Below are 19,502 nucleotides of genomic sequence, written 5' to 3'. Positions count from 1 at the left end.
GCACCAAGAAGGGTTAATGACCAGCTTGCGATTAAGTTTGACTCAGCTGCAGCTGGGCCTGACAGCCCATGCTCCAGCAGTCAGGAAAGTCACCGTAAATAAGGGTCCCCGGAAAGTCAAAGGGATGGATGGGATAAATAGAATGGATAGGAGACACTTGAAAGTCATTTGTGCTGATTAGAAAGTGTAACCCACTAGCTGACACCGCTGAAGAGACAATAAGATAGAGTCATCTCCTTGGACAAGGAACATCTGTTTATTTTTGATCACAGTGTTTACGGCAGCATTACCAGCTTAGGAGATACTAGAGACTTGCAAATACCTCCATGGTAGACCTATGGGTGTTAATTGTGCTTCTCTGATGACTTTTGTTGTACATGTAAAGTCGTTTTGTTTAAAAGATTAAGATAACTAGTAATACATACAAAGAGTTATATATTGAACAAGAAACTAAATCTCTATTCATAACTACATTGCTTTAATAATATATATGCTCTTGGATGGAATAAACATTTGATTTTGAACATTTATTCTTCAAAGAATCATCTGTACATAGGAAAATAGTCACATGCAAGTATTTCATAAAACACGAACTCTGCTTGGATAAGCTTCAGAGTAGAAAGACTCTGAGCGCTTTTGCATCTCCCTTTTCTTGTGTCCTTCAACAAATTTCTCCCAATAAATATGCACTCTCTATGGAGACAAGGGATAGTTCTCACCACTTCACTTCACTTAATAAAAGAGTGCCTGATAACATCCTTTCCAGAGGGAATGTGTTGAAGTACTACAGAGACACTTGCTTGTATGCCACATTCTTTAAGCCTAACCCTCAGTGCTGGGTCCAGTAAAGAGACCCTGCACCAGAAACCCTGCTTATCCCCCTGAGCAGTTGTGAGACTTATGTGGACCATCCTCCTCATAGTAATTGAGAAACCTCCAACCGCATGTGTCCTTATTTGACAAGTATCAACTGCCATGTGCGAAAAACTAAGAATAACACAGAGATACGAGCTCCAAGCTGCTCACCATCTACCAAGGGGCCAGAAGATAAGGGAAAAGGTTAAGCAAATCCTGTGCTATTTTTCCAAGACTGTGGTATTTGGAGCAGAGGGAGGATAGAAAGGGAGGATTCAGTAACTGTTGCAGAACAGTTCGTGTCTAAGAGCAGGGCATTCGGACAATAGTCCTGTGGAGGGTTTGACAAGAGACACTCAGGAGACTTGGACCTAAGTCCTCATTCCATTCCACCCTTAGTTCTACTACTGAACCCTCTGCATACTGCGTACATTCCCTGAGATTCAATCCCTTTTTCTTTAACACATACATGATAGAAATTTTTTCAATAGTTAAAGATTTATTGAAAATAACTTGGAAATAAAAGACATTGAAGAGCAAGATGAGCCAGATCCAATGTCTACCCATCTCAATGATCTTCTCCACATTAGGAACAGTTCTGTTGAAGCTGAGAAGCTTCAGACTGGATCTCACACTTTCACTATTAATATACTTTATGTTTTATCAACCACAAAAGGATGAAAAGTCCTTGACAGGGTTAAACCTAGAGAAATACTTAACTTTAATTATCTTTAATGACTCAGGTGTCCATTATCTACATTCTGTCCTTCTTCCTCACTAAGAGTTTCCTCTTCCTGTTCTTTCTACACATTCTGCTATACTTACACATATGTTATAGGCCAGGATCTGCAACTGAGGGTAAAAATGTAGTTGTTTCCTTTCTGGAAAAAAAAATCATATTTCTTTTGCACTGAGTAGCATTCCATTTTGAACATGTACTAGGTTTTCGTAATCCATCTGTCGATGGACAGCTAGGTTGGTTCCCTCTCTTTGCTATAGTGAACAGCGCAACAATAAACATGGATTATGGTTCTAAAGTAAAATATGTCTACAGCTTTTCATAGAAGTACACTGGACTCAATTATAGATAGAAAAGTAAGTAGAAATCAATTTACCTATAGGAAAAGAATGATTATCTTTGGTATATACACAAGATGAAATGTGGGCAGCCATTAAAATTCATCTTATTAGTCAATAAAGGAATAGTTGGGAAGTAGGAAAATGGTTCAGTTCAGTATAGCAACTGCTTCCCAGGCATAAGGACCTGAATTTAAATGATGTCCACCTACATAAGAAAGCCAGGTGTGGTTGTACATGTCTGTTAAGCCAAGCTCTGGAGGTCAAGGAGAAGAGAGATGCGAGAGCTAACTAGCCAGCCAATTACAGAAGTCAGTGAGTTCTGGGTTCAGTGAAAACCATATGGCTGAGAGCAACAGTGAAAGATAGCCAATGTCTTTCTTTGGCTTCCAGATATACATGAACATACACACACACACACACACACACACACACACACACATATATATATATATATATACAGAGACACTATAGACACAAATCAAACAAAACAGGAAAGAACAATAAGACTAATACAGCAGTGTCAAAAATTGAATCCTTTTAGGGGAAGAGTGAACAAGAGTGATTATACCATTTCTTAAAGAGTTTCAGAGTTAGCATCTCTCAAGGAGTTGGTAAGATAATTAAATTCCATTTGAAATGTTTATGCCTTTGAATAGCATTTATAATAAGCTGAAAAGAGATTTATTTTTATAACATCTTTTCAATTCTTTATGAAGGAGATAAATATACTAAACATCAAATTTCTCTTGTCTTTCATATAATTTTATAAAAATATTTTTAATATTATGTATATTCTTATATAAATTTATGTGCATCACATGTGTCCAAGTGTCCACTGAGAGCAGAAGAGGATATCAGATCCCTGAGAACTGGAGACACAGGTGGTAGTCAGTTTCCTAATGTGCATGGTGGGAACTGAACTCGGGTCTTCCTTGAGGGCAGTAAGTACTCTTAATTGGCGAGCCAAATCTCTAGTCCATTTTAATTTAATTTTAATCATATCAATTATAGAAAGCAACAAGTGAGTCATTTTCATGGAATTCATATTAATAAATGGAATATATATATAAATACATTTTAATGTAAAAGTTCCATAGACAGAAGGCACATAACTGAACATAGCTATAATGTAGTAGAATAAAACTTTATTTATAAAAGCAGATGGTAGACAGGGACTTGGTCCAAAACCCTCAGTTTACTGCTCCTTGCTTCTGGTTACTTTCTTACTTCAAACACTACTGAATTTGTCCCAGCAAATATTTAGTCAACACCCAGGGTATGTTCTTGATCTACACACTGGGGCTATAGATGTGAACAAATTCAAAAGAGCCTTTAACTGAAGGCCCTTATCAATGAACACACATACATAAAATATAAAATAAGTAAACAAGAAAGTAGCCATGGGGTACAAGCTTGGGAGCTCACTCAGTCTAAGGGTGCTAACTGCACCCACAGGAGGAATTTAGTTCAAATCCCCTGCATACACATAGGAAGTAGGCCTGACCACACGCATCCACTGATAACTCCACAACTGCAGGAAGAGACAAAGACAAGAGGCTTGCTGACTGCCAGGTAGCTCCCAGCTCAGTGAGAAACACTGTCTCAAGGGAATAATATCCCAACACAATGAAGCAGATCTCCACCAAGCTTTGTACATACCCAACAACTGTAAAACACTAGTCCCACCTCCCTGCCCTCCACATTTGTGATCTTCTAGCTAGTTACCTTAAGTGACATTCTACCACTAGCAGCCCCGTGATATGTTACTAAAGAAAGTTTTTCTGGCATCGGGTCTTAGCATAATTAATGCAAATGAGTTCAGCTGATTATACCAGTCTGAGACATGCCCACCCTGTTTGTAAGTCTGTGGGCACAGTTTATTCATCTTATGGGGAAGTTGCCTCCTGTGGTATAGAACAGATGGCTTTGATGAGATTCTGCTTTCTCTGGTGTGAGCCTCTGGTCCCAAAGCAGAGGTTGTGTGCTGAGCATACCAGCACAGCTCAGAAGCTAGCAGCTTCTGGGATTTGAGAGAAAGCACAGCCATGAAAGCAGAGCTGGGGCTACAACCGAAGAAGCTACATCAGATCGTGAGCATCTCCTAAGGACCCTTCCTGAAATATAGACAGGAAGCCACATAGAGCCGCAACAATACGGGACAAATTTTATTTCTTATAAATTTGAATCTGGGAAGCCAGAAGAAGAGGAAAGCTAATGCTACCTTTTGGCTGATGGTGTGACTGCCTCCCTGTTATGTTACTTAAGATTAATTCCATTTTTTTTCTTGTGAGATAACAACCAATGCATTACATTATTTTCTGGGACCTGACAATTAAGAGGATGTCACATAATTTGTGTGCTAATTAGAACTGATACTGCAATAGGTTTCACTCTGGCACTTGTTTTTGTCTTTCCTCCTTTTTCACGCTCCCTCCTCCCCCACCCCATGTCCTTCCAGCCCCATTGCTCCCTTTCCTGTGCCTTGTGTGTTCTATGACCCTCAAGACCTCCTTTCTCCCCTCTCATGGTTCCTTTTCTAGTTTCAAGACGTATATATAACTAGACCCATGTTCATGCATATGCACATATAGAAATATTAAAAACCCAAAAATGAAAAAGAACTTATTTGTCTTTCTGAGTCGGGGTAGATTTTCAGTTCTATCCTCTTTTTTTTTTCAGAATCCTTTTTTTTTTCTCACATCTGTATCTAATCCCATTGTGTGTATATACCATATTTCCACTCTCCATCCATCAGCTGATGGACATCTAGGCTGATTCCATTTCCTGGTTATTGTGAACAGAGCAGCAGCAGAGAACATGCATGAGCAAGCATCGCTGTGGTAAGACAAAGGATTCTCTGAGAATATCCCGAAAGTGATATAGTCGGCTCATGGGCTAGTTCTGGGGTGTTTGTTTGTTTGTTTGTTTGTTTTTAATTTAGTGTTTTGCAAAACCTCTACCCTGATGTCTTTATGGTAGAATTTACCCACAGAATAGAATTTAAAAGTATCAACCTCTCTGGCAAACAGCAATCTACAAGAAAATGAGACCTGGCTTTAGTCATCTTTGTCACTCCAGATTCTGACAGAGGGACTTCCTGAGCCATGTCAGATTCTCCCTCCTTTCTTATAAAGTTAGTAGATAAGAAAATGCTCTAATCCACTGATGGACCAGGAATGTTCTGAATGAGGGGTTAATGTTGTGGGACACCATTGTAGTGGCCACCATTCATTCTGCTGTACACACAGATACCCCCACCTCATCAAAACTCTACGTAAGTAGGGTAGGTGTCATTTCTGCTGCAATAATCTCAAGGGTGTTTGATCAGATCAGCCACATGTCACCATAGTGCCCAGACATTTACAGAGGCAACTTATATGCCCACTCACCCTAAAAGTACTATTGGGCCTGACCATGCATTGTCTGCAAACCCAAATGACAGAACACCATGGCTCTTACCATCACCAACATCAAAGTCCTTGAATGCCAGCTCAGAGCCCGAATCATCCAGCAGGATCTCGCCGTTCAGAGTGAACATCATGGTGTGTTCATTCATATCAACCATGCAGCCCACGACATCACCAGCTTGCCATGAGCGCCCGTAGTGTTCATTGCCCTGGTGCCACCGCTGAGCCTGTGAGAGGTGAAAGAGTCCCTTTTTACAGAGTCAGACAGACCAGCAGCAGTAGGATAATCTCAGTTGGAACTACCAGTCTAGTGCCAGGCTGGTGATAAAGGGATGTCAGGGGAGTCTAAATCCCTACTGTGTACACAGGGGAGGGACTGTGAATAAACCAGATGCTATTTCATCCATTTGAAAGTTGATCTAACTGTATGTACTATAGCTATGGGCTGTTCTTCTTTTCTCCTGCATGTATAGTTAAGAGCTGAGAATCAAGCTGGGTGCCAACCACTAGAAAGAAAGAAAGAAAGAAAGAAAGAAAGAAAGAAAGAAAGAAAGAAAGAAAGAAAGAAAGAGAGAGAGAGAGAGAGAGAGAGACAGAGGGGGAAGAAGGGGGAGAGGAGAGGAGGGGAGAGGAAAGGAGGGGAGAGGAGAGGAGGAAGGAAGAAAGGAAGAAAGGAAGAAAAATCCCTTCTCATGTGTGCCTCTCTCAAAATGAAATCCCCCTTCTTGATGTTACTTAAACAAAATGAAATTCTGGAAACTTCTCAGTTCCTTTCTAAAATCAGCAAATCTTCAAATCACACCTAAAAATACTCCGAAGGTATCTGTGAAAATGAACAAGCCCCAAACCAAACATGGATACCAGCCCACTTAAAAACACACTTAGATACAACGTTTCAAATGTGAGTTTGTGTTACTCATTTAAAGGTAAAAAATTACTCATATGAGTTACTTTGTCACATGAATCCTTTGAATTAATTTGGAAGTGCCACCTTCATTGTGATTGTACATAATGTGCTACTGCCTTTGTGTAAAATACTGATAATTGTCTCAGTATAACATATTGCTTTTAAATTTTTTAAACTAATAATGCATCAAAGGCATTACAACTCAGAATCCCCCCCCCCACCTCTGTTGTCTCCTTACCCTACTTGTGTCCCCAGAGTTGAACCATCTTTCCTTATCTGTAGTCTCTGGGTGAAGTGGGAATGTCACTTCCATTTCTGAAGGTTATTTCTTGCTCTGGTTCACTATGTCTGGTCACCAGCAAGAGTGAAACCAAAGCCCAGTCCCTTTGTTTGTTTGTTTGTTTGTTTGATTAGATATGGTCTCTCTACACAAAGCCCAGGTTGGACCTGAGCTTGTGATCCTCCTGCCTCATCTTCCCCCCTCAATGCTGGGATTAACGTATGCACCACAGCACTGGCTTCTTTACCATTTCTGATAGACAAGGAAGACCTCATTCTTTGACAACCTTTTGGTAAATTTCACTGGTCCTGTAGGGCAATAAAGAATCCTGAGATGACTAAAGAGACATGTCCAAGGTCTGCTGTGAGACCAGAAAGGGTTTTGGCATCTGCACATACAAGCAGGGATAGGCCAGGACTCAGCAAGCTACTCACCTTAAAGCCATCAAAAGCAAAGGCACGGTCATCAGAACCCAGTTCTAGATCCGGTTGGCAGCCTGGCCTGCTCCAGCCCACCCGCATGTCTCCAGCAGTGACAGCCTCAAATTCAAAGTACCAGCGCCCAGCCTTCACCGCATAGGTCTTCTCTGCCCTGAAGATTCGGAACCTCTCCCCAGTACCACTGCACACCTCGGCTCTCGAGGCTGTGGGTTCGAGAGACTGGAGATCATTGGGTGGGAAGTTAAGAGAAAAAGCAGGGCTTGACCTAACTCAGTCGTAAAACCCACTGGAAGGCTGACTACCCCACTCCACACCTCCTGCTTCATCATCTACCTTCTGGTTTGTCAGATAGAGCTATGAGTACAGTAGAAAGCCAGATTGGACTTCCTGGGAAAAGTGGGGAAGAGCTCGGTGACTGACCACACAGGTCAGTCCTCCTGCTACCACTTTCAGAATGAAACTAACTACCTTTCAGAGAAAGAAAGCCATCCAGTCCTGGATGGTTTAGAAATGGAAGACTACCAGACCACATGAATTTGAAGTCTTAGGTGAGAAAAAAAATACATTGTTCTAAAAAAAAAAAAAAAAAAAAGCATATAACCCCTGCCTTGTGCACCTCCTGTTGGCACCACACTAGTCAAACAGTGAATCACTAGAAATGAAGGTTCCCCAATCTCCTCCCAGGAGATGAAAAAGTTCCGGGGCAGTCAGAGAAAGAACTTCTGTCTGGGAACAAGATTTACAACTTCTCCTGGTATCCCTTTGGAGGGACTGGCCTGTGAAGATGCTGGGGGCTGGGGGTGGGGAAGAACCTTCCTGTGGCTGCCTCATTATGCAAGTCACTTGCCTTCTATTGAAATTCAGATACTGAAGATGGTTGAGATCTATTTGTCTCTCCTCTCAGTGTGGTCACATTCAATCAGTCTCTCTCTTCTGCTTTTCACCATTAATTTGGTTTGTTTCATTGGCTTATGAAGGACAGGTGCTAAAGGATCTTGTTGGGGCACAGGCTGTGAACCTTACACTTCAAAAAAGTAGACATCTATGAGGCATGGTTTTGCCAGCTGCAGATAGTTTCTGCGATTGTGTGACATTTGGAATTCTGAGAACTTTTCAGAGAGTATAGAAATGCTAAGGCTCTTGGGGGTAGTTATTTTTATTGGTAGTTTAGGGAAGTTGACTGTGTTTTGTTAACAGTTATAGTCAAAGAAGAAACAAAAGGCAAGAAATTAGATTCGGGGATTTTCCTAATGACTTTCTCCACTCTACCCTTGCTTCTCTCCTATCTGGTGTTAGGAGGGGAAACTGGGGTAGGGGAGGGAGAAAGAAGAACACAAAGTAGCAAAGGTCTGCCACAACACACTGGAACCATCAAGCAGGCATTTGAGGGAGATGAATTTTTATTCCCCAGTTAACCAGTTTGAAGATCTTCCTGCAAATGTCTAAGGGGCTCAAAATTCACTCTCTGTATTTCTCTGATTTAAGGTTAATAGCTGTGGTTTAAACAAACAACCATTTGGCATTCTGCTTCTTGATTTAAAAACAAACAAACAAACTTCAGATAAAATGAAAATCTGGATCAACTGGAATTAAAGAAAACAAGCAATCTAAACTGTATTTGGTGTGTGTTGGAGCCTGCAACACATGAGCTCAAGCGCCTGCTGAGCTCCCTTGAGAAACAGATTCCCCCCAGCTTCAAGCACCAAGGAAGGCCAAAGAGTCACATCCCTATCAAAGACACAGAACTCCTTTCCAAGTAGAAAAGCCCACATTGTGCTTGATTCATAGACACTTAGTATGCAGCTCTAACTTGTGTGAGTGTGACAAATGATGTTTATATTCAAATAATAAATAGAATACTTGACATTAAAAATAATGAACCTTTTAGCAGGTACCTTTCTCCTGGACATAATCAAGGCTATTGCGACTCAAATCAAGAAAGTTGGGCAATAGATCTGATCAGAGGCTGTGTTCCCTGGACCCACAGAGCAGGAGAGAGTGGGTAGCTGGTGACTGATGGGCAAGATTGAGGGTAAAGTCTTGGGTTATGTTCTAAAGTCCAATTTTCTCACCAGACCACAGGCTTAGAGGCCACCAACCACTAGAGGGCAGTGAGACCTAACTATGTTTGAAAATGACAAATTACACCCAGCAGCAAGGAAGGCACCATTGCTCTCTAAAAGTTTTATACATTATCTAGAATGTGCCAGGTGTATTTATATCATGCTTTAAAAATAACTGGTACCAAACCAGCCGCCCTTTCAACTTCCAGGCATTACATTTAGTAGAGTGATTCAGATCTCGATAAAAATCTTGTAATGAATAAGAACACATTCCACTTCAGATGTTTTAATACATCATTGAGAACAATACTCCTAACTCAAATACTGATGCATGTTTCATTTGGAATATGTGAGCCTTCTCCTGAAAAGTGGGGAATAAATCAAGAGCTATAACCAATTGCACAAAGTTAGGCTTGATTTTTGCAACCTTTTCTTCGTTTAACTTAATCAAATGTAAGCCACAGCAGAAGAGTAAGTTACAAACAAATGTTTCTTTAAAAAAAATTATTGATTGTTAACGTGGGGGTAACGTGCGCCATGGTGCGCATATGGAAGTCAGAAGGCAGCTCTGGGAAGTCTAATTCTCACCTATATTAACAGGGCTTCCAGAGACTGAACTCTGGTCTTCAGGCTTTCCGAAGCAGGTGTTTTACCCAGAAGCTGCCTTTCTGGCCACAAATTGATGCTTTTAATCGAATCTAAGCAATCACTAGACTGATGTGGTGTTTCACCATAAAATCTTTCACACCTTTTAATCTCTACTTTAGAAAAAATCACAGCCTTTTCCCAAAGGCTTCCCAAGTAGTCCCTCCCCCTCCCAGCATCCTCCCCCACCAATCTGTCCTCCTCTCTCTGTTGCCATAGTTACATTTCTACAGTAAACTGGGATGGCATAGCAAGCTCCTGCAGGACAACTTCTGGGGCTGGTACCCTCTGCTCAAATATCTCCACAAATCTTAGCTAGGGTTTCAATATATTCCAACTTTTGCCTTATCTTCCCTTCATGAGTGACTGCTGTCTCCTGACCTGTGCCCTACATTTGGCCCAAGGACAGAACCATATGCCTTTCTGTGTGCAATTATGCCATACACACTCTCTGGATGAAAATGTCTCACTGTGCTCAATAACTGCTGATATTTTAATTGGTTCAGATTCTAACTCAGAAAACAATGTCTGCCATAAACGATACCTCACATGGGTGAGTTAATCCTTTGTACCTACATTTTGTAATGTGCTGTGTGTAATCTACTATGAGGGAGACATATTATTAGGTTCAAGGATGTAGCCATACATGAGGAACATAATCGAACCTCCTATTGCAACAGAACACAAACTTTGCCTCATTGATCACCGCTTATGTGACTTCAGAAAGGCAGTAAGTGGTCAACTGTTTCTCTGTGTGTTTGTATGTATTCACGTGTAGATATGTACATGGTGGGGGATTCAAGAATGTGCTCACGCATGTAGAGCTCAGATGTCCCTGTCGGGTGTCTCCTTTTATAATATAATATTTCTCTGACCCAGGATGTCACAGTGAACCTGAAGCTCTCTGGCTGTTAGACTAGCTGACCAGCAAGCTTCTGGGATGGACCTGTCTCCAACTCTAGGCACTGTGGTTAGAGAACCAGCCCTCAGTTCTTGCCTATTTTGTGTGGGCTCTTGGGGTCATTGTTAGCTTACAGAGGATCCCATTGGAATCCAGCAATGGCTTAGCTTATCACCTGCCGCCTGACCAGTGCATCAGTGTGGGCTGCTTATAAAAGGACTGTCTGGCCACTCCAGCTCTCTCTGTTTCTGTGTGTTCTTGGTCTCTCCACATTTCTGTCCTCTGTGCCCCATCCTCTTCTCTGCCCTCAGGGCTCCATTCCCATTGGTCTACCTATCTCCATGTCTACGTGTCTGCCTCTACCCATTCTCCACGTCCTCACTCATCTCTATTCCCCCAAATAAACCCCCTTATTCCAGATCTGTTGCATGGTGTAATTTCTCAGGGGCACACCTTAGCACGGGCCTCACTGCATTATATTTCATAACAGTCACACTCAGTTTATCACAATTGTGTGGCAAATACAACACTGACTGAGCAATCTTTCTCCTAGCTTTCAACCAACTGCTAATGGCTCAATCACTAAATTCTTGTAAGACAACTCATCTCTCCTCTTTTCAGTTCCATATAGGAATATATGAATTTGCAAGACATACACACAACGGAGATCACAGAAGAACCTGTGGCAGTCTGTTCTCTCCTTCTACCATTTCCCCCATGTAGGACCCAGGTACTGCGCTCAAGTCGAGCATATCTCAGTGGTCCCAGTTCTTTTTTTCCTTCCTGAACTATACAGTGCTCTACATTTTCCTGCCTATGATCTAGCTCCCTTCCTGCTCCGTTAACCCCAACTCTAAACCCGTTCACTGCTCTACTGAGCTTGATAGAAACATGCTCGCAGGCATGCATGCACTCACGCAAGCACGGACATACGCACAGGTTGGCGCCTGTATTAAAGCGGTCCCTACATTTCATGAGACCATGAATGTTTCTCTAGAATCTTCCCGCCTATTCGCATTCTTCGCTCTAACCTTTGCTGCTGATGCCATCCCCTGAGTAAAGAAAGCTCAGAATCCTCTGTTCCACCGATCAAAAGCACCTTAGCAGCATTCATTCCCTCCAAAGTCCAGAAAAGTAACTGTTAGCCTTCCTTCTAGGCTCCGCCCAACAGTTACCTAGCAACAGCCAGGTAGGCCTGGCTTGCTATAAACAGGACTGGTTGGCCTCTCAGCTTTCTCTGTCCCTTTTCTCTCTCTGACCCCCTCCCCTTTCTCCCTCCCCGCCCCCCATGTGTTCCCGGCTGGCCTCTCCCTCATCTTTTTCTCTTTGTCCTTCTCTGTACCCTCTCTTTCTCTGCCTCTACTCCCTTCTTCACTTCCCTTCCCATATCCCCCAAATAAACTCTGTTCTATACTACACCCGTCATTTGGCTGGTACCTGAGTGGGGGGTGGGGGGATGCCTCAGCATGGGCCCGCTGAGACAACCCCTCCCACACTCTACAAAACATATCCTTGGTTTTATAAAACATATCAGTAACCTAAGGTGACAGTCCCCACAGCATAAACTCAGTGATATTTTTACCATGTCCATTCACAGGGCCCTTTCTCCAGCTCCAAGATACACGGAAAAGCAACAGCCCCTCAGGCACAGAAACAAACCAGCTACCCACGATTTTCCAGGGCAGGCAGACCAGGGCTGAAATGCCTCCAAAGGCCAATTCAGGATAACTGTCAAGATTTTACCTCCAGGTCCTATATCTCACTTGCAAATGTGTCTGTATTGAACCTGCTTTAAGCGTTAGCTCAATGCAAACACTCTTCTCCACGGAGACAGCTGTTAAAGCCAACAGGGGCAATTCCTTCTTCACCTAGCAGCTGCTCAAGGTAGCAGTAACTTTGTAACAAGCACCAGCTGAGTAAACAATGACAGAGACACAGGGCAGGAGCTAGCCAAGGCAGGTTGTATGGGTGGGGGGGGGACCTCTCATTTTCCTAGAAATCTACAGAGTTGGGCCTATGTTCCTGGCTGTGCATATAATTCAAGAAAGACCTGAGCAGAATTTCCATCTGGCCTTATCTATGAAAGACCTTGAGACTATGAGCAAGCACCAAACAGAAGCTGAGGTGAAATTACCAACTCCTTGGGAGGATGTTAGAAGCCAGTCCCAACAGGAAGCTGCAGCCTCTCCCTAGAGAGATACTTAAGGAAGACTCAGTCAATCCCAAGCTAAGAGGCCACTCTACAACGTGACAAACACACTCTACAACATCATCTCTGAAAAGACCTTAAGAAAACAGTTACAATGTACATGATAACTAGAGAGTTGCCACAATATATTATTTAATATATTATTAATACAATAATATAAAAAAGCGTCTCACAAAAGTTCTAGGGTATGCAAAGACAACAAAGTATACTACTATATACAGTATATCCGCAGTAGCATGCTGCAGGCCCTAGGTTCAATCTCCAATGCCAGTAAAAGCAAGAATTGAGCAACCACCAATTTGAGGAGCTGATAGCCATTAAAACAAGGGCACAGAGACATGTGGATCTCCAGTGCCAGCAAAAACAAGAACCGACACCATCAAATTGAAGGGGTGAGGTGATGTTAGCAGTAAATCCTATCACCATTAAAACAGCAATCTGGAGGCACATGGACAACCTCATGCCAGTAAACACAGCTCGTTCAATAGTGCAAAGGATTTATCGGCAGACATAATAACACTCCTCTCCAAAAGAACAACCCCCCTCCCAGCTCAGGGAGAGTCAAAACCAAACCAAAACAAACCAAAACACAAACACACACACACAAAACAACGGTTAAAGGCCCTGAGAAAGGGGAAAGCAGAAACAAAAGACACGATTCCTCCAGAGGGCAGGCAGACAATGGAGGAGTAGCCCTATGCTCTGCTACAGACGAGCTTTATAGTCCATTAAAACACAAGGAAATCACAACAGATTCCCACACCAACATTCCTTAAGAAGATGGATATGAAGATTCTGTACAAGTTCCTGGCAAACAGCTTTGGCTGTACACCGGAAAATAACATAATCTATCAGGACTAACTAGAACTGTCCAAGAAACAAAAAAAAAAAAAACTTGATTTAGTGTTGAAATATCAATACTTTACAAGATGTCAAGAGAATAAAAAAGAAAATAAATACTCTTCTTGGCAAGGGACAAAAACATATATATTTAACATTTCATAACTATTCACGGCAAACTCTCACAACCAACTCTGCTCAGTGTGATGGATGATACATATTCTTAAAAAGAAGATTTCCTTAGCTACTGAGAGTCCCTAACTCCAATGGTTGTTTCCTGCCCAGAAGATGCACTCCACAGCCTCCCCTATCTTCCACAGTGTCCCTGAACTTTAGAGAGCCCTTACCCACCATTTCTTTTCAGCGCTGGGTCTGTGTAAGAATATGCCAGCCAATAGTCAGGGATGGACAGAGGAGAAAGGGCCCAGGGGCACTATCACTCTCTGTTGAACTATTTACTATTAGTAGCTTCAAAGAAAGGGGGATCACTGTGTATAGTTGTGTAACTCCTGATGGCCCCACTAGACTCCAACGGAGAGTTCCAACCCAATAGTCACAAAGACAGCCCAAGGTAAATTAAACGGTTTACAATGTAAACGTCATATATCTAGGACAGGAACTGAGAGATGCAAGCATTGGTAATGACAAGGGGAGGGAGATAAGATGGCAAGAGTAATGCAAAAACATATACATTAATGAAATTGTCAAGCAGCAAAGTCAATCAATGTAAAAAAAAAAGGAAAGAAAAAAATGAAAAAAAATATATTAATCCAGGAAAATAGTTCAAGGATAAAGAATTTTGTCTAGAATAAACAATGTCCTGAGTTTTGGTTCTAGCATGGGAGGAAAACAGACCCTAACAAAATCTTATCTATTGTTAATACCAAGTCTAACAATGGAGTGTTACAATGATTTCCTTGGACTGAGACTAAGCCGGGCTGTCTCTCTCCCCTTCTATTACACATTGTTATGAATGCCTCACACGCTCAGAATTCAAAAAGTAAAATACAATTATTGTAAAAGGAAAACAATCAGACTTTGTTTTGTTTATATAGAGAAAACTCTATGAAATTTATAAAAATAAACAGCACACACACACACACTCACTCGCACACCTCTCCAAATCAGAGACTATAAAATCAACATACAAATATCAACTGTATCTCACATTACAAAACACCCTACTAAATAAAGTCAAAGCAAAACTAGTTTCACCTACAATAGCATTCAACCACTGTAAGAAATAATATACATATATATATATATATATATATATATATATATATAGGCTTTATTTTAAAAAAAATCACTGAGAGAACTGAGAGAAACTAACAAGAAAGAATGCAGTATACCATGTTCATAAATGGGTGAGCCACTGTTAAAAGGTCACTCTCTCACAATTGATCTTTAACTGTCATTTGATCAAAATTAAACTGTAAACTGATGGATTACACATAAAATAAAGAAACGCCAAGCAGAGAAGTAACAATTGACTACATGGGAAGGTGAGCCCTGCAGAGATGATGCACAGCCCTGAGCTACCCACTGAGAGACAGCTAATTCTTCAGGAGGAAAAACCACCTAGACCATCAGCCTTGAGTAGATACCTAGAATAGAACAGGCATTCTTGCCCTCCTTTCCGTGTGGTCCTTTAGCTTTGAAAGCCTACTACATGAGTCTGCAACCAAGGGTGAGAGAGCAAAGCCAGTACCATGGTCCTGATCAGGAGCGTCCAGGTGGTAGCCGTAGCCCAGCAGTGTGCGCACTGCCTCTCGGAGACTGTCTTTGTTGGACTTCTTGGTTCTGTCATCCAGAAGAGTGTAGGGGACGAGACGAGGGTTTCTTCTATTCTTTACATCCTGTATAGGGAGAAGGTTTTTGGTCATTTGAGCCATGCAGCAGTGCTGGGGATGAAAGATATGGCTTGGGACAAGTGAGGCAAGCACTCTGCTGCCTACACACACACACACACACACACACACACACACACACACACACATACACACATACACACACAGTACGGAAAAGCCATCTAAGTTTGGAGGCATATGCCTATAATTTCAGGACTTGGGAAATTGAAACATGAGGATTTCAAGTTCAATGTTATCCTTGACTGCACTGCACAGTGAGCCCTTGTCTCAAACAGGAAGGAAAAACAAAATAAGCTAAAGGGCTGGACAGGTACAAGGAATTCTGTTTTGTCTCTTCTTTTTCCCCTTCCTCCCACGGTTTATAGTGAAGGTCTGACCATTCACTGCTATCTGAAAACAAGTCTCATGGGCTGTTTGTGGGAACAGCGACATTCCAAAGCTACTCTCTCTCAAAGCAACACCTCAGGGGCCTTCCCCACAACTCAGCTTCAAACACTGTGGCCTGTTCCTCTCACTTCTGACCTGGTGCTGAGTCTTCCCATCTCAGTTTCCCAATCTAGAACCCTGGGAGCCACATGAAGTCAGAGTCTGTGGACTGCCATTAGCAAGAGTCTACCTGTTGATGGAGTTCCTCTGGTTCCTGTGCACACGTGTGTCTTAGACCAACGGTGAGAGAATAAACAAGGGGGGAAACTACCAGCCAACTCTCTCCAAGAGTCCGCAGCCTACTTCTGACCCAGATAATGTCACCAAAAGAAAATGAAAGCTCAGTTCATCATTCTGACAATAGGCTGCAAACATGTGGGGCCAGTAGGAAAGGTTCAACACACATACACACCCACACACACCACAAACACACACATACCATTCTTCCAAATGATAAAGGCCTTCCAAATATATTTAAAATATTTAAACAATCTTTTAGTCCTTATATGGAAACACATTCTAAGTCTTTGAGCAATTATCCATTTTCCCCCGAAAAACTTCTAGTATAGGTGTTCCACCATGAGCCATCAAAAGACATCCTAAGAAGAAAGTGCCTGGTCTTGTTCTGTGATCTGCTGGCTGGACAGCATTGAGCAAACTCTTCCCCTTATGGTCCTGTGCCAACTATGTGTGAAGAGGGAACAAGACTCTTTCTTCCTTGGTGGAAATGCTGTGAGTTACACAGGGTAACTACCAAACTCTAAGCTTGGTGGCAGTGTCTAATAAAAAATGGTTGTGGAATTTGTCAGTAGCCAGGCCATGCTCTTGCCTTTTGCATTACACAATGAAGTCAGATATTTTGTTAATGAGGGCAACAGTGGTACACAGAATTTTAATGGCAAGATAGATTAAGATACGCTTAATGGGTGAAGCTAAATTTCACGTTTACCCTCTGCTCTGCTGCCTCTGCCTCTCCAGCTACTCCCGTGAGTCCTTCTATCCATGACCACTATTAAATACTCAACTCTAGAAAATTCTGGACACTTGTTTTCCTCCTACATTGAACAAAAACTCATTTGGTGTCCTTAACAGATGCAAGGCTGTTCACAGACTTTACTTATTCTCCGAGGTGTTGTCACACCCAGATCGCACTGGAGAAGTAACTTACAGTCTACTGCTCTCTGGTGGTGTTCTGTAACAGGCAATGTATCATCTTACTACTCTGAAAAACAACACAGAACAAAATCTTAAAGGTAATTCCGGTGCTCAGGGTTGGACTCAGGAACTGTGGATCTATTTATTATTGTTGTAGTTCAGTCTTTGTATCTCAAAAGTCCCTTCTAAACCATCTCAGGGAAGGGAATGCCCAAAACCATAGGACAAACCACTCTTGTAATATGATCCCTTTGGTGCCAGTGAGGGGTCATATAGCTCAGCACATGCTGTCATAATGCCAAACAGAGAGCTATGGTTACCTAATTTCTTTTTTTTTTTAATGTAATTGTTATTGTTGTATATATGGTTGGAGGCAGAGCACTGCATCATGCCACAGTACACAAGTGGAAGTCAGAGGTCATCCTTGTGGAGTTGGTTTCCCCAGTCTACCTTTACCTGGGTGGTGGGGGTGCAGCACAGGTGGTGAAATTTGAGAAGAAAGCACTTTAACTACTGTACCTACAGAGCTACCTCAGCAGTCTAGTGGTGTAGAGATTCGACCAGATGGATAAGCACACTGTAGGAGTATCTAATGAGATTTCTGTAAAAAGCCATGACTCATGTCTTCAGTTGGAAACAATAACCACCTACACTTAGAGACTCCTGGGTACCTGCTGGATGCCGTAAGTCCAGCCTTGCCGGATTCGGTCCCGGGCCCACACATTGTGAGCATTTTCAGCCAACTTGTCCACCATTGCTTCCTGAGACGGGGTTAGTTTTATAAAGCTCAGATCCATTGGGGCAGGCTTGTATCCACTGGTCAGCTGGTAACTGCAAAGCAAACAGAGAAACTTCAAATTGGTCTTTTTGTTGAAATCCTGTGACAAGTCCTGTCCTGATCCATCCAATCCCAATTGTTCTGCTGAAGACTGACCAGACCTATAGAGCAGACAGCAAGCTCTAGCTCCTTTTGTTTCAGCTGCTGCCTGGGTAACTAGGAAAAGCCACAGGATCCTTATGTTTCAGCTTGCATGCCAGCAAAATGTAAAAAGAGACCACTTACCTATATGTGAAAGGCACAAAGGACCTACAGCTGTATGCTCTTAATAGTTGAGGCTTTGGGAGCTCAAAGTGTTAGTTATTTAAAATGAGCAACACTTTGTAAGGGCTTTGTCTTCATGTATTTTTTTTTAAGATTTGGAAAGGAAGGAGGGGAGAGAGAGAGAGAGAGAGAGAGAGAGAGAGAGAGAGAGAGAGAGAGAGAGAGAGAGAGAGAGAGAGAGAGAGAGAGAGAACAAGTAACAATGGAGGTCAGAAGAGAGCATCAGATCCCCCGGAGCTGGACTTGCTGTGGTTATAAGCTGCCTGACATGGGAACCAAATCCAGGTCTTCTATAAAAGCATTATGTATCCTTAACCACTGAGCCATCTCTCCAACACTAATACTGTTTTTCTTCAACTTTTGCTGTGTGTGCGTGTGCATGTGTGTGTTATGTGCTCCTGTGTGTGGAGGCCTTCGCTGATGTCAAGTGTCTTCATCTATCTCCATCTTGTTTTTTGAAACAAAGTTTCTCAGTAGACCTGCACCAACTAGTCTGGTTGGCCAGTGAGCTCCCAGAAATTCAACTATGTCTCCACCTCCCCACCGCTGGGAGTACATGAACACTCCAGCATACCCAGTTTGTAAGTGGGCACTGAGGGGTCTAGACCCAAGTAGCTATCAGCAAGGGCACGCAGATAATAAAGATTGGCTCTGGGTAAACGAGGCTAACAGAAAGCTTCCCTGCCACATGTAACCGTACCAAGGAGGCTCTTTGGATAGTTGGGAAGAGGGAGGGGTGCCTTCTTAATAAAACATTACCGACAGGTTCTATTCCTGTGAAACCAGATAATCCTGACACGTTTAGTTCTCTTCTTAGATAAAGTTTCTCCCCAAATTGCTTTGATCTGTGAATGATCTCAGTGAGAAGCATGAAGTTGTGTTTGTGTTTCTTAATTTGAAGTTGAATGAAAACTAGTTGACACTCATTTTCAGGTGTGGATTCTGTGTGTGTGTGTGTGTGTGTGCGCGCGCGCGCAAGTGTGCGCGTCTGTTTGCACACTTATATGCATACACATGTGTGAAGGATAGATGTCTCTAATGACTCAGGTGTCATGCTCCTTGTTTTCCGATACTGCATCTCTCACTGGCCGGGAACTCACTGAGAAGATTAGGCAGGATGACCAGAAAGCCCCAGAAATCCCCCTGTCTCCGTTGATGCAGGTCTGTGTTTATAAGTATGCACAACCTTGCCCAGCCTTTTAAGCATGGGTTCTAGGAAATCAAACTCATTTCCTCATGTGTGCAAGGCAAGCAGTTTACCAACTGAGCCATCATCCCAAATTGTAAACTACAGTTTATGTCACCTGAGTTTCTATCACCC

The 19,502-nt window shown here is 42.3% G+C and overlaps 1 protein-coding gene across 6 annotated transcripts in view; it reads right to left on the bottom strand.

The window, feature by feature from the left end:
- The window catches only part of Ryr2 (ryanodine receptor 2), a 568,461-nt gene that overhangs the window by 201,256 nt on the left and 347,703 nt on the right, over positions 1-19,502 (bottom strand). For all 6 annotated transcript variants that reach the window (XM_085831287.1, XM_085831288.1, XM_085831289.1 and 3 more), the window contains exons 26-29: positions 17,751-17,910; positions 15,339-15,486; positions 6,964-7,172; positions 5,395-5,569 (exon numbers count right to left, since the gene is read on the bottom strand). In XM_085831287.1, coding sequence (XP_085687413.1) covers positions 5,395-5,569; positions 6,964-7,172; positions 15,339-15,486; positions 17,751-17,910 — 692 coding nt within the window. The remainder of the gene's footprint in view (positions 1-5,394; positions 5,570-6,963; positions 7,173-15,338; positions 15,487-17,750; positions 17,911-19,502) is intronic.

Source organism: Mus caroli, unplaced genomic scaffold, assembly GCF_978045245.1.
Source record: "Mus caroli unplaced genomic scaffold, Mus_caroli_1 scaffold_15, whole genome shotgun sequence".
Taxonomy (NCBI): domain Eukaryota; kingdom Metazoa; phylum Chordata; class Mammalia; order Rodentia; family Muridae; genus Mus; species Mus caroli.
This window is presented reverse-complemented; position numbering and strand designations above follow the sequence as displayed.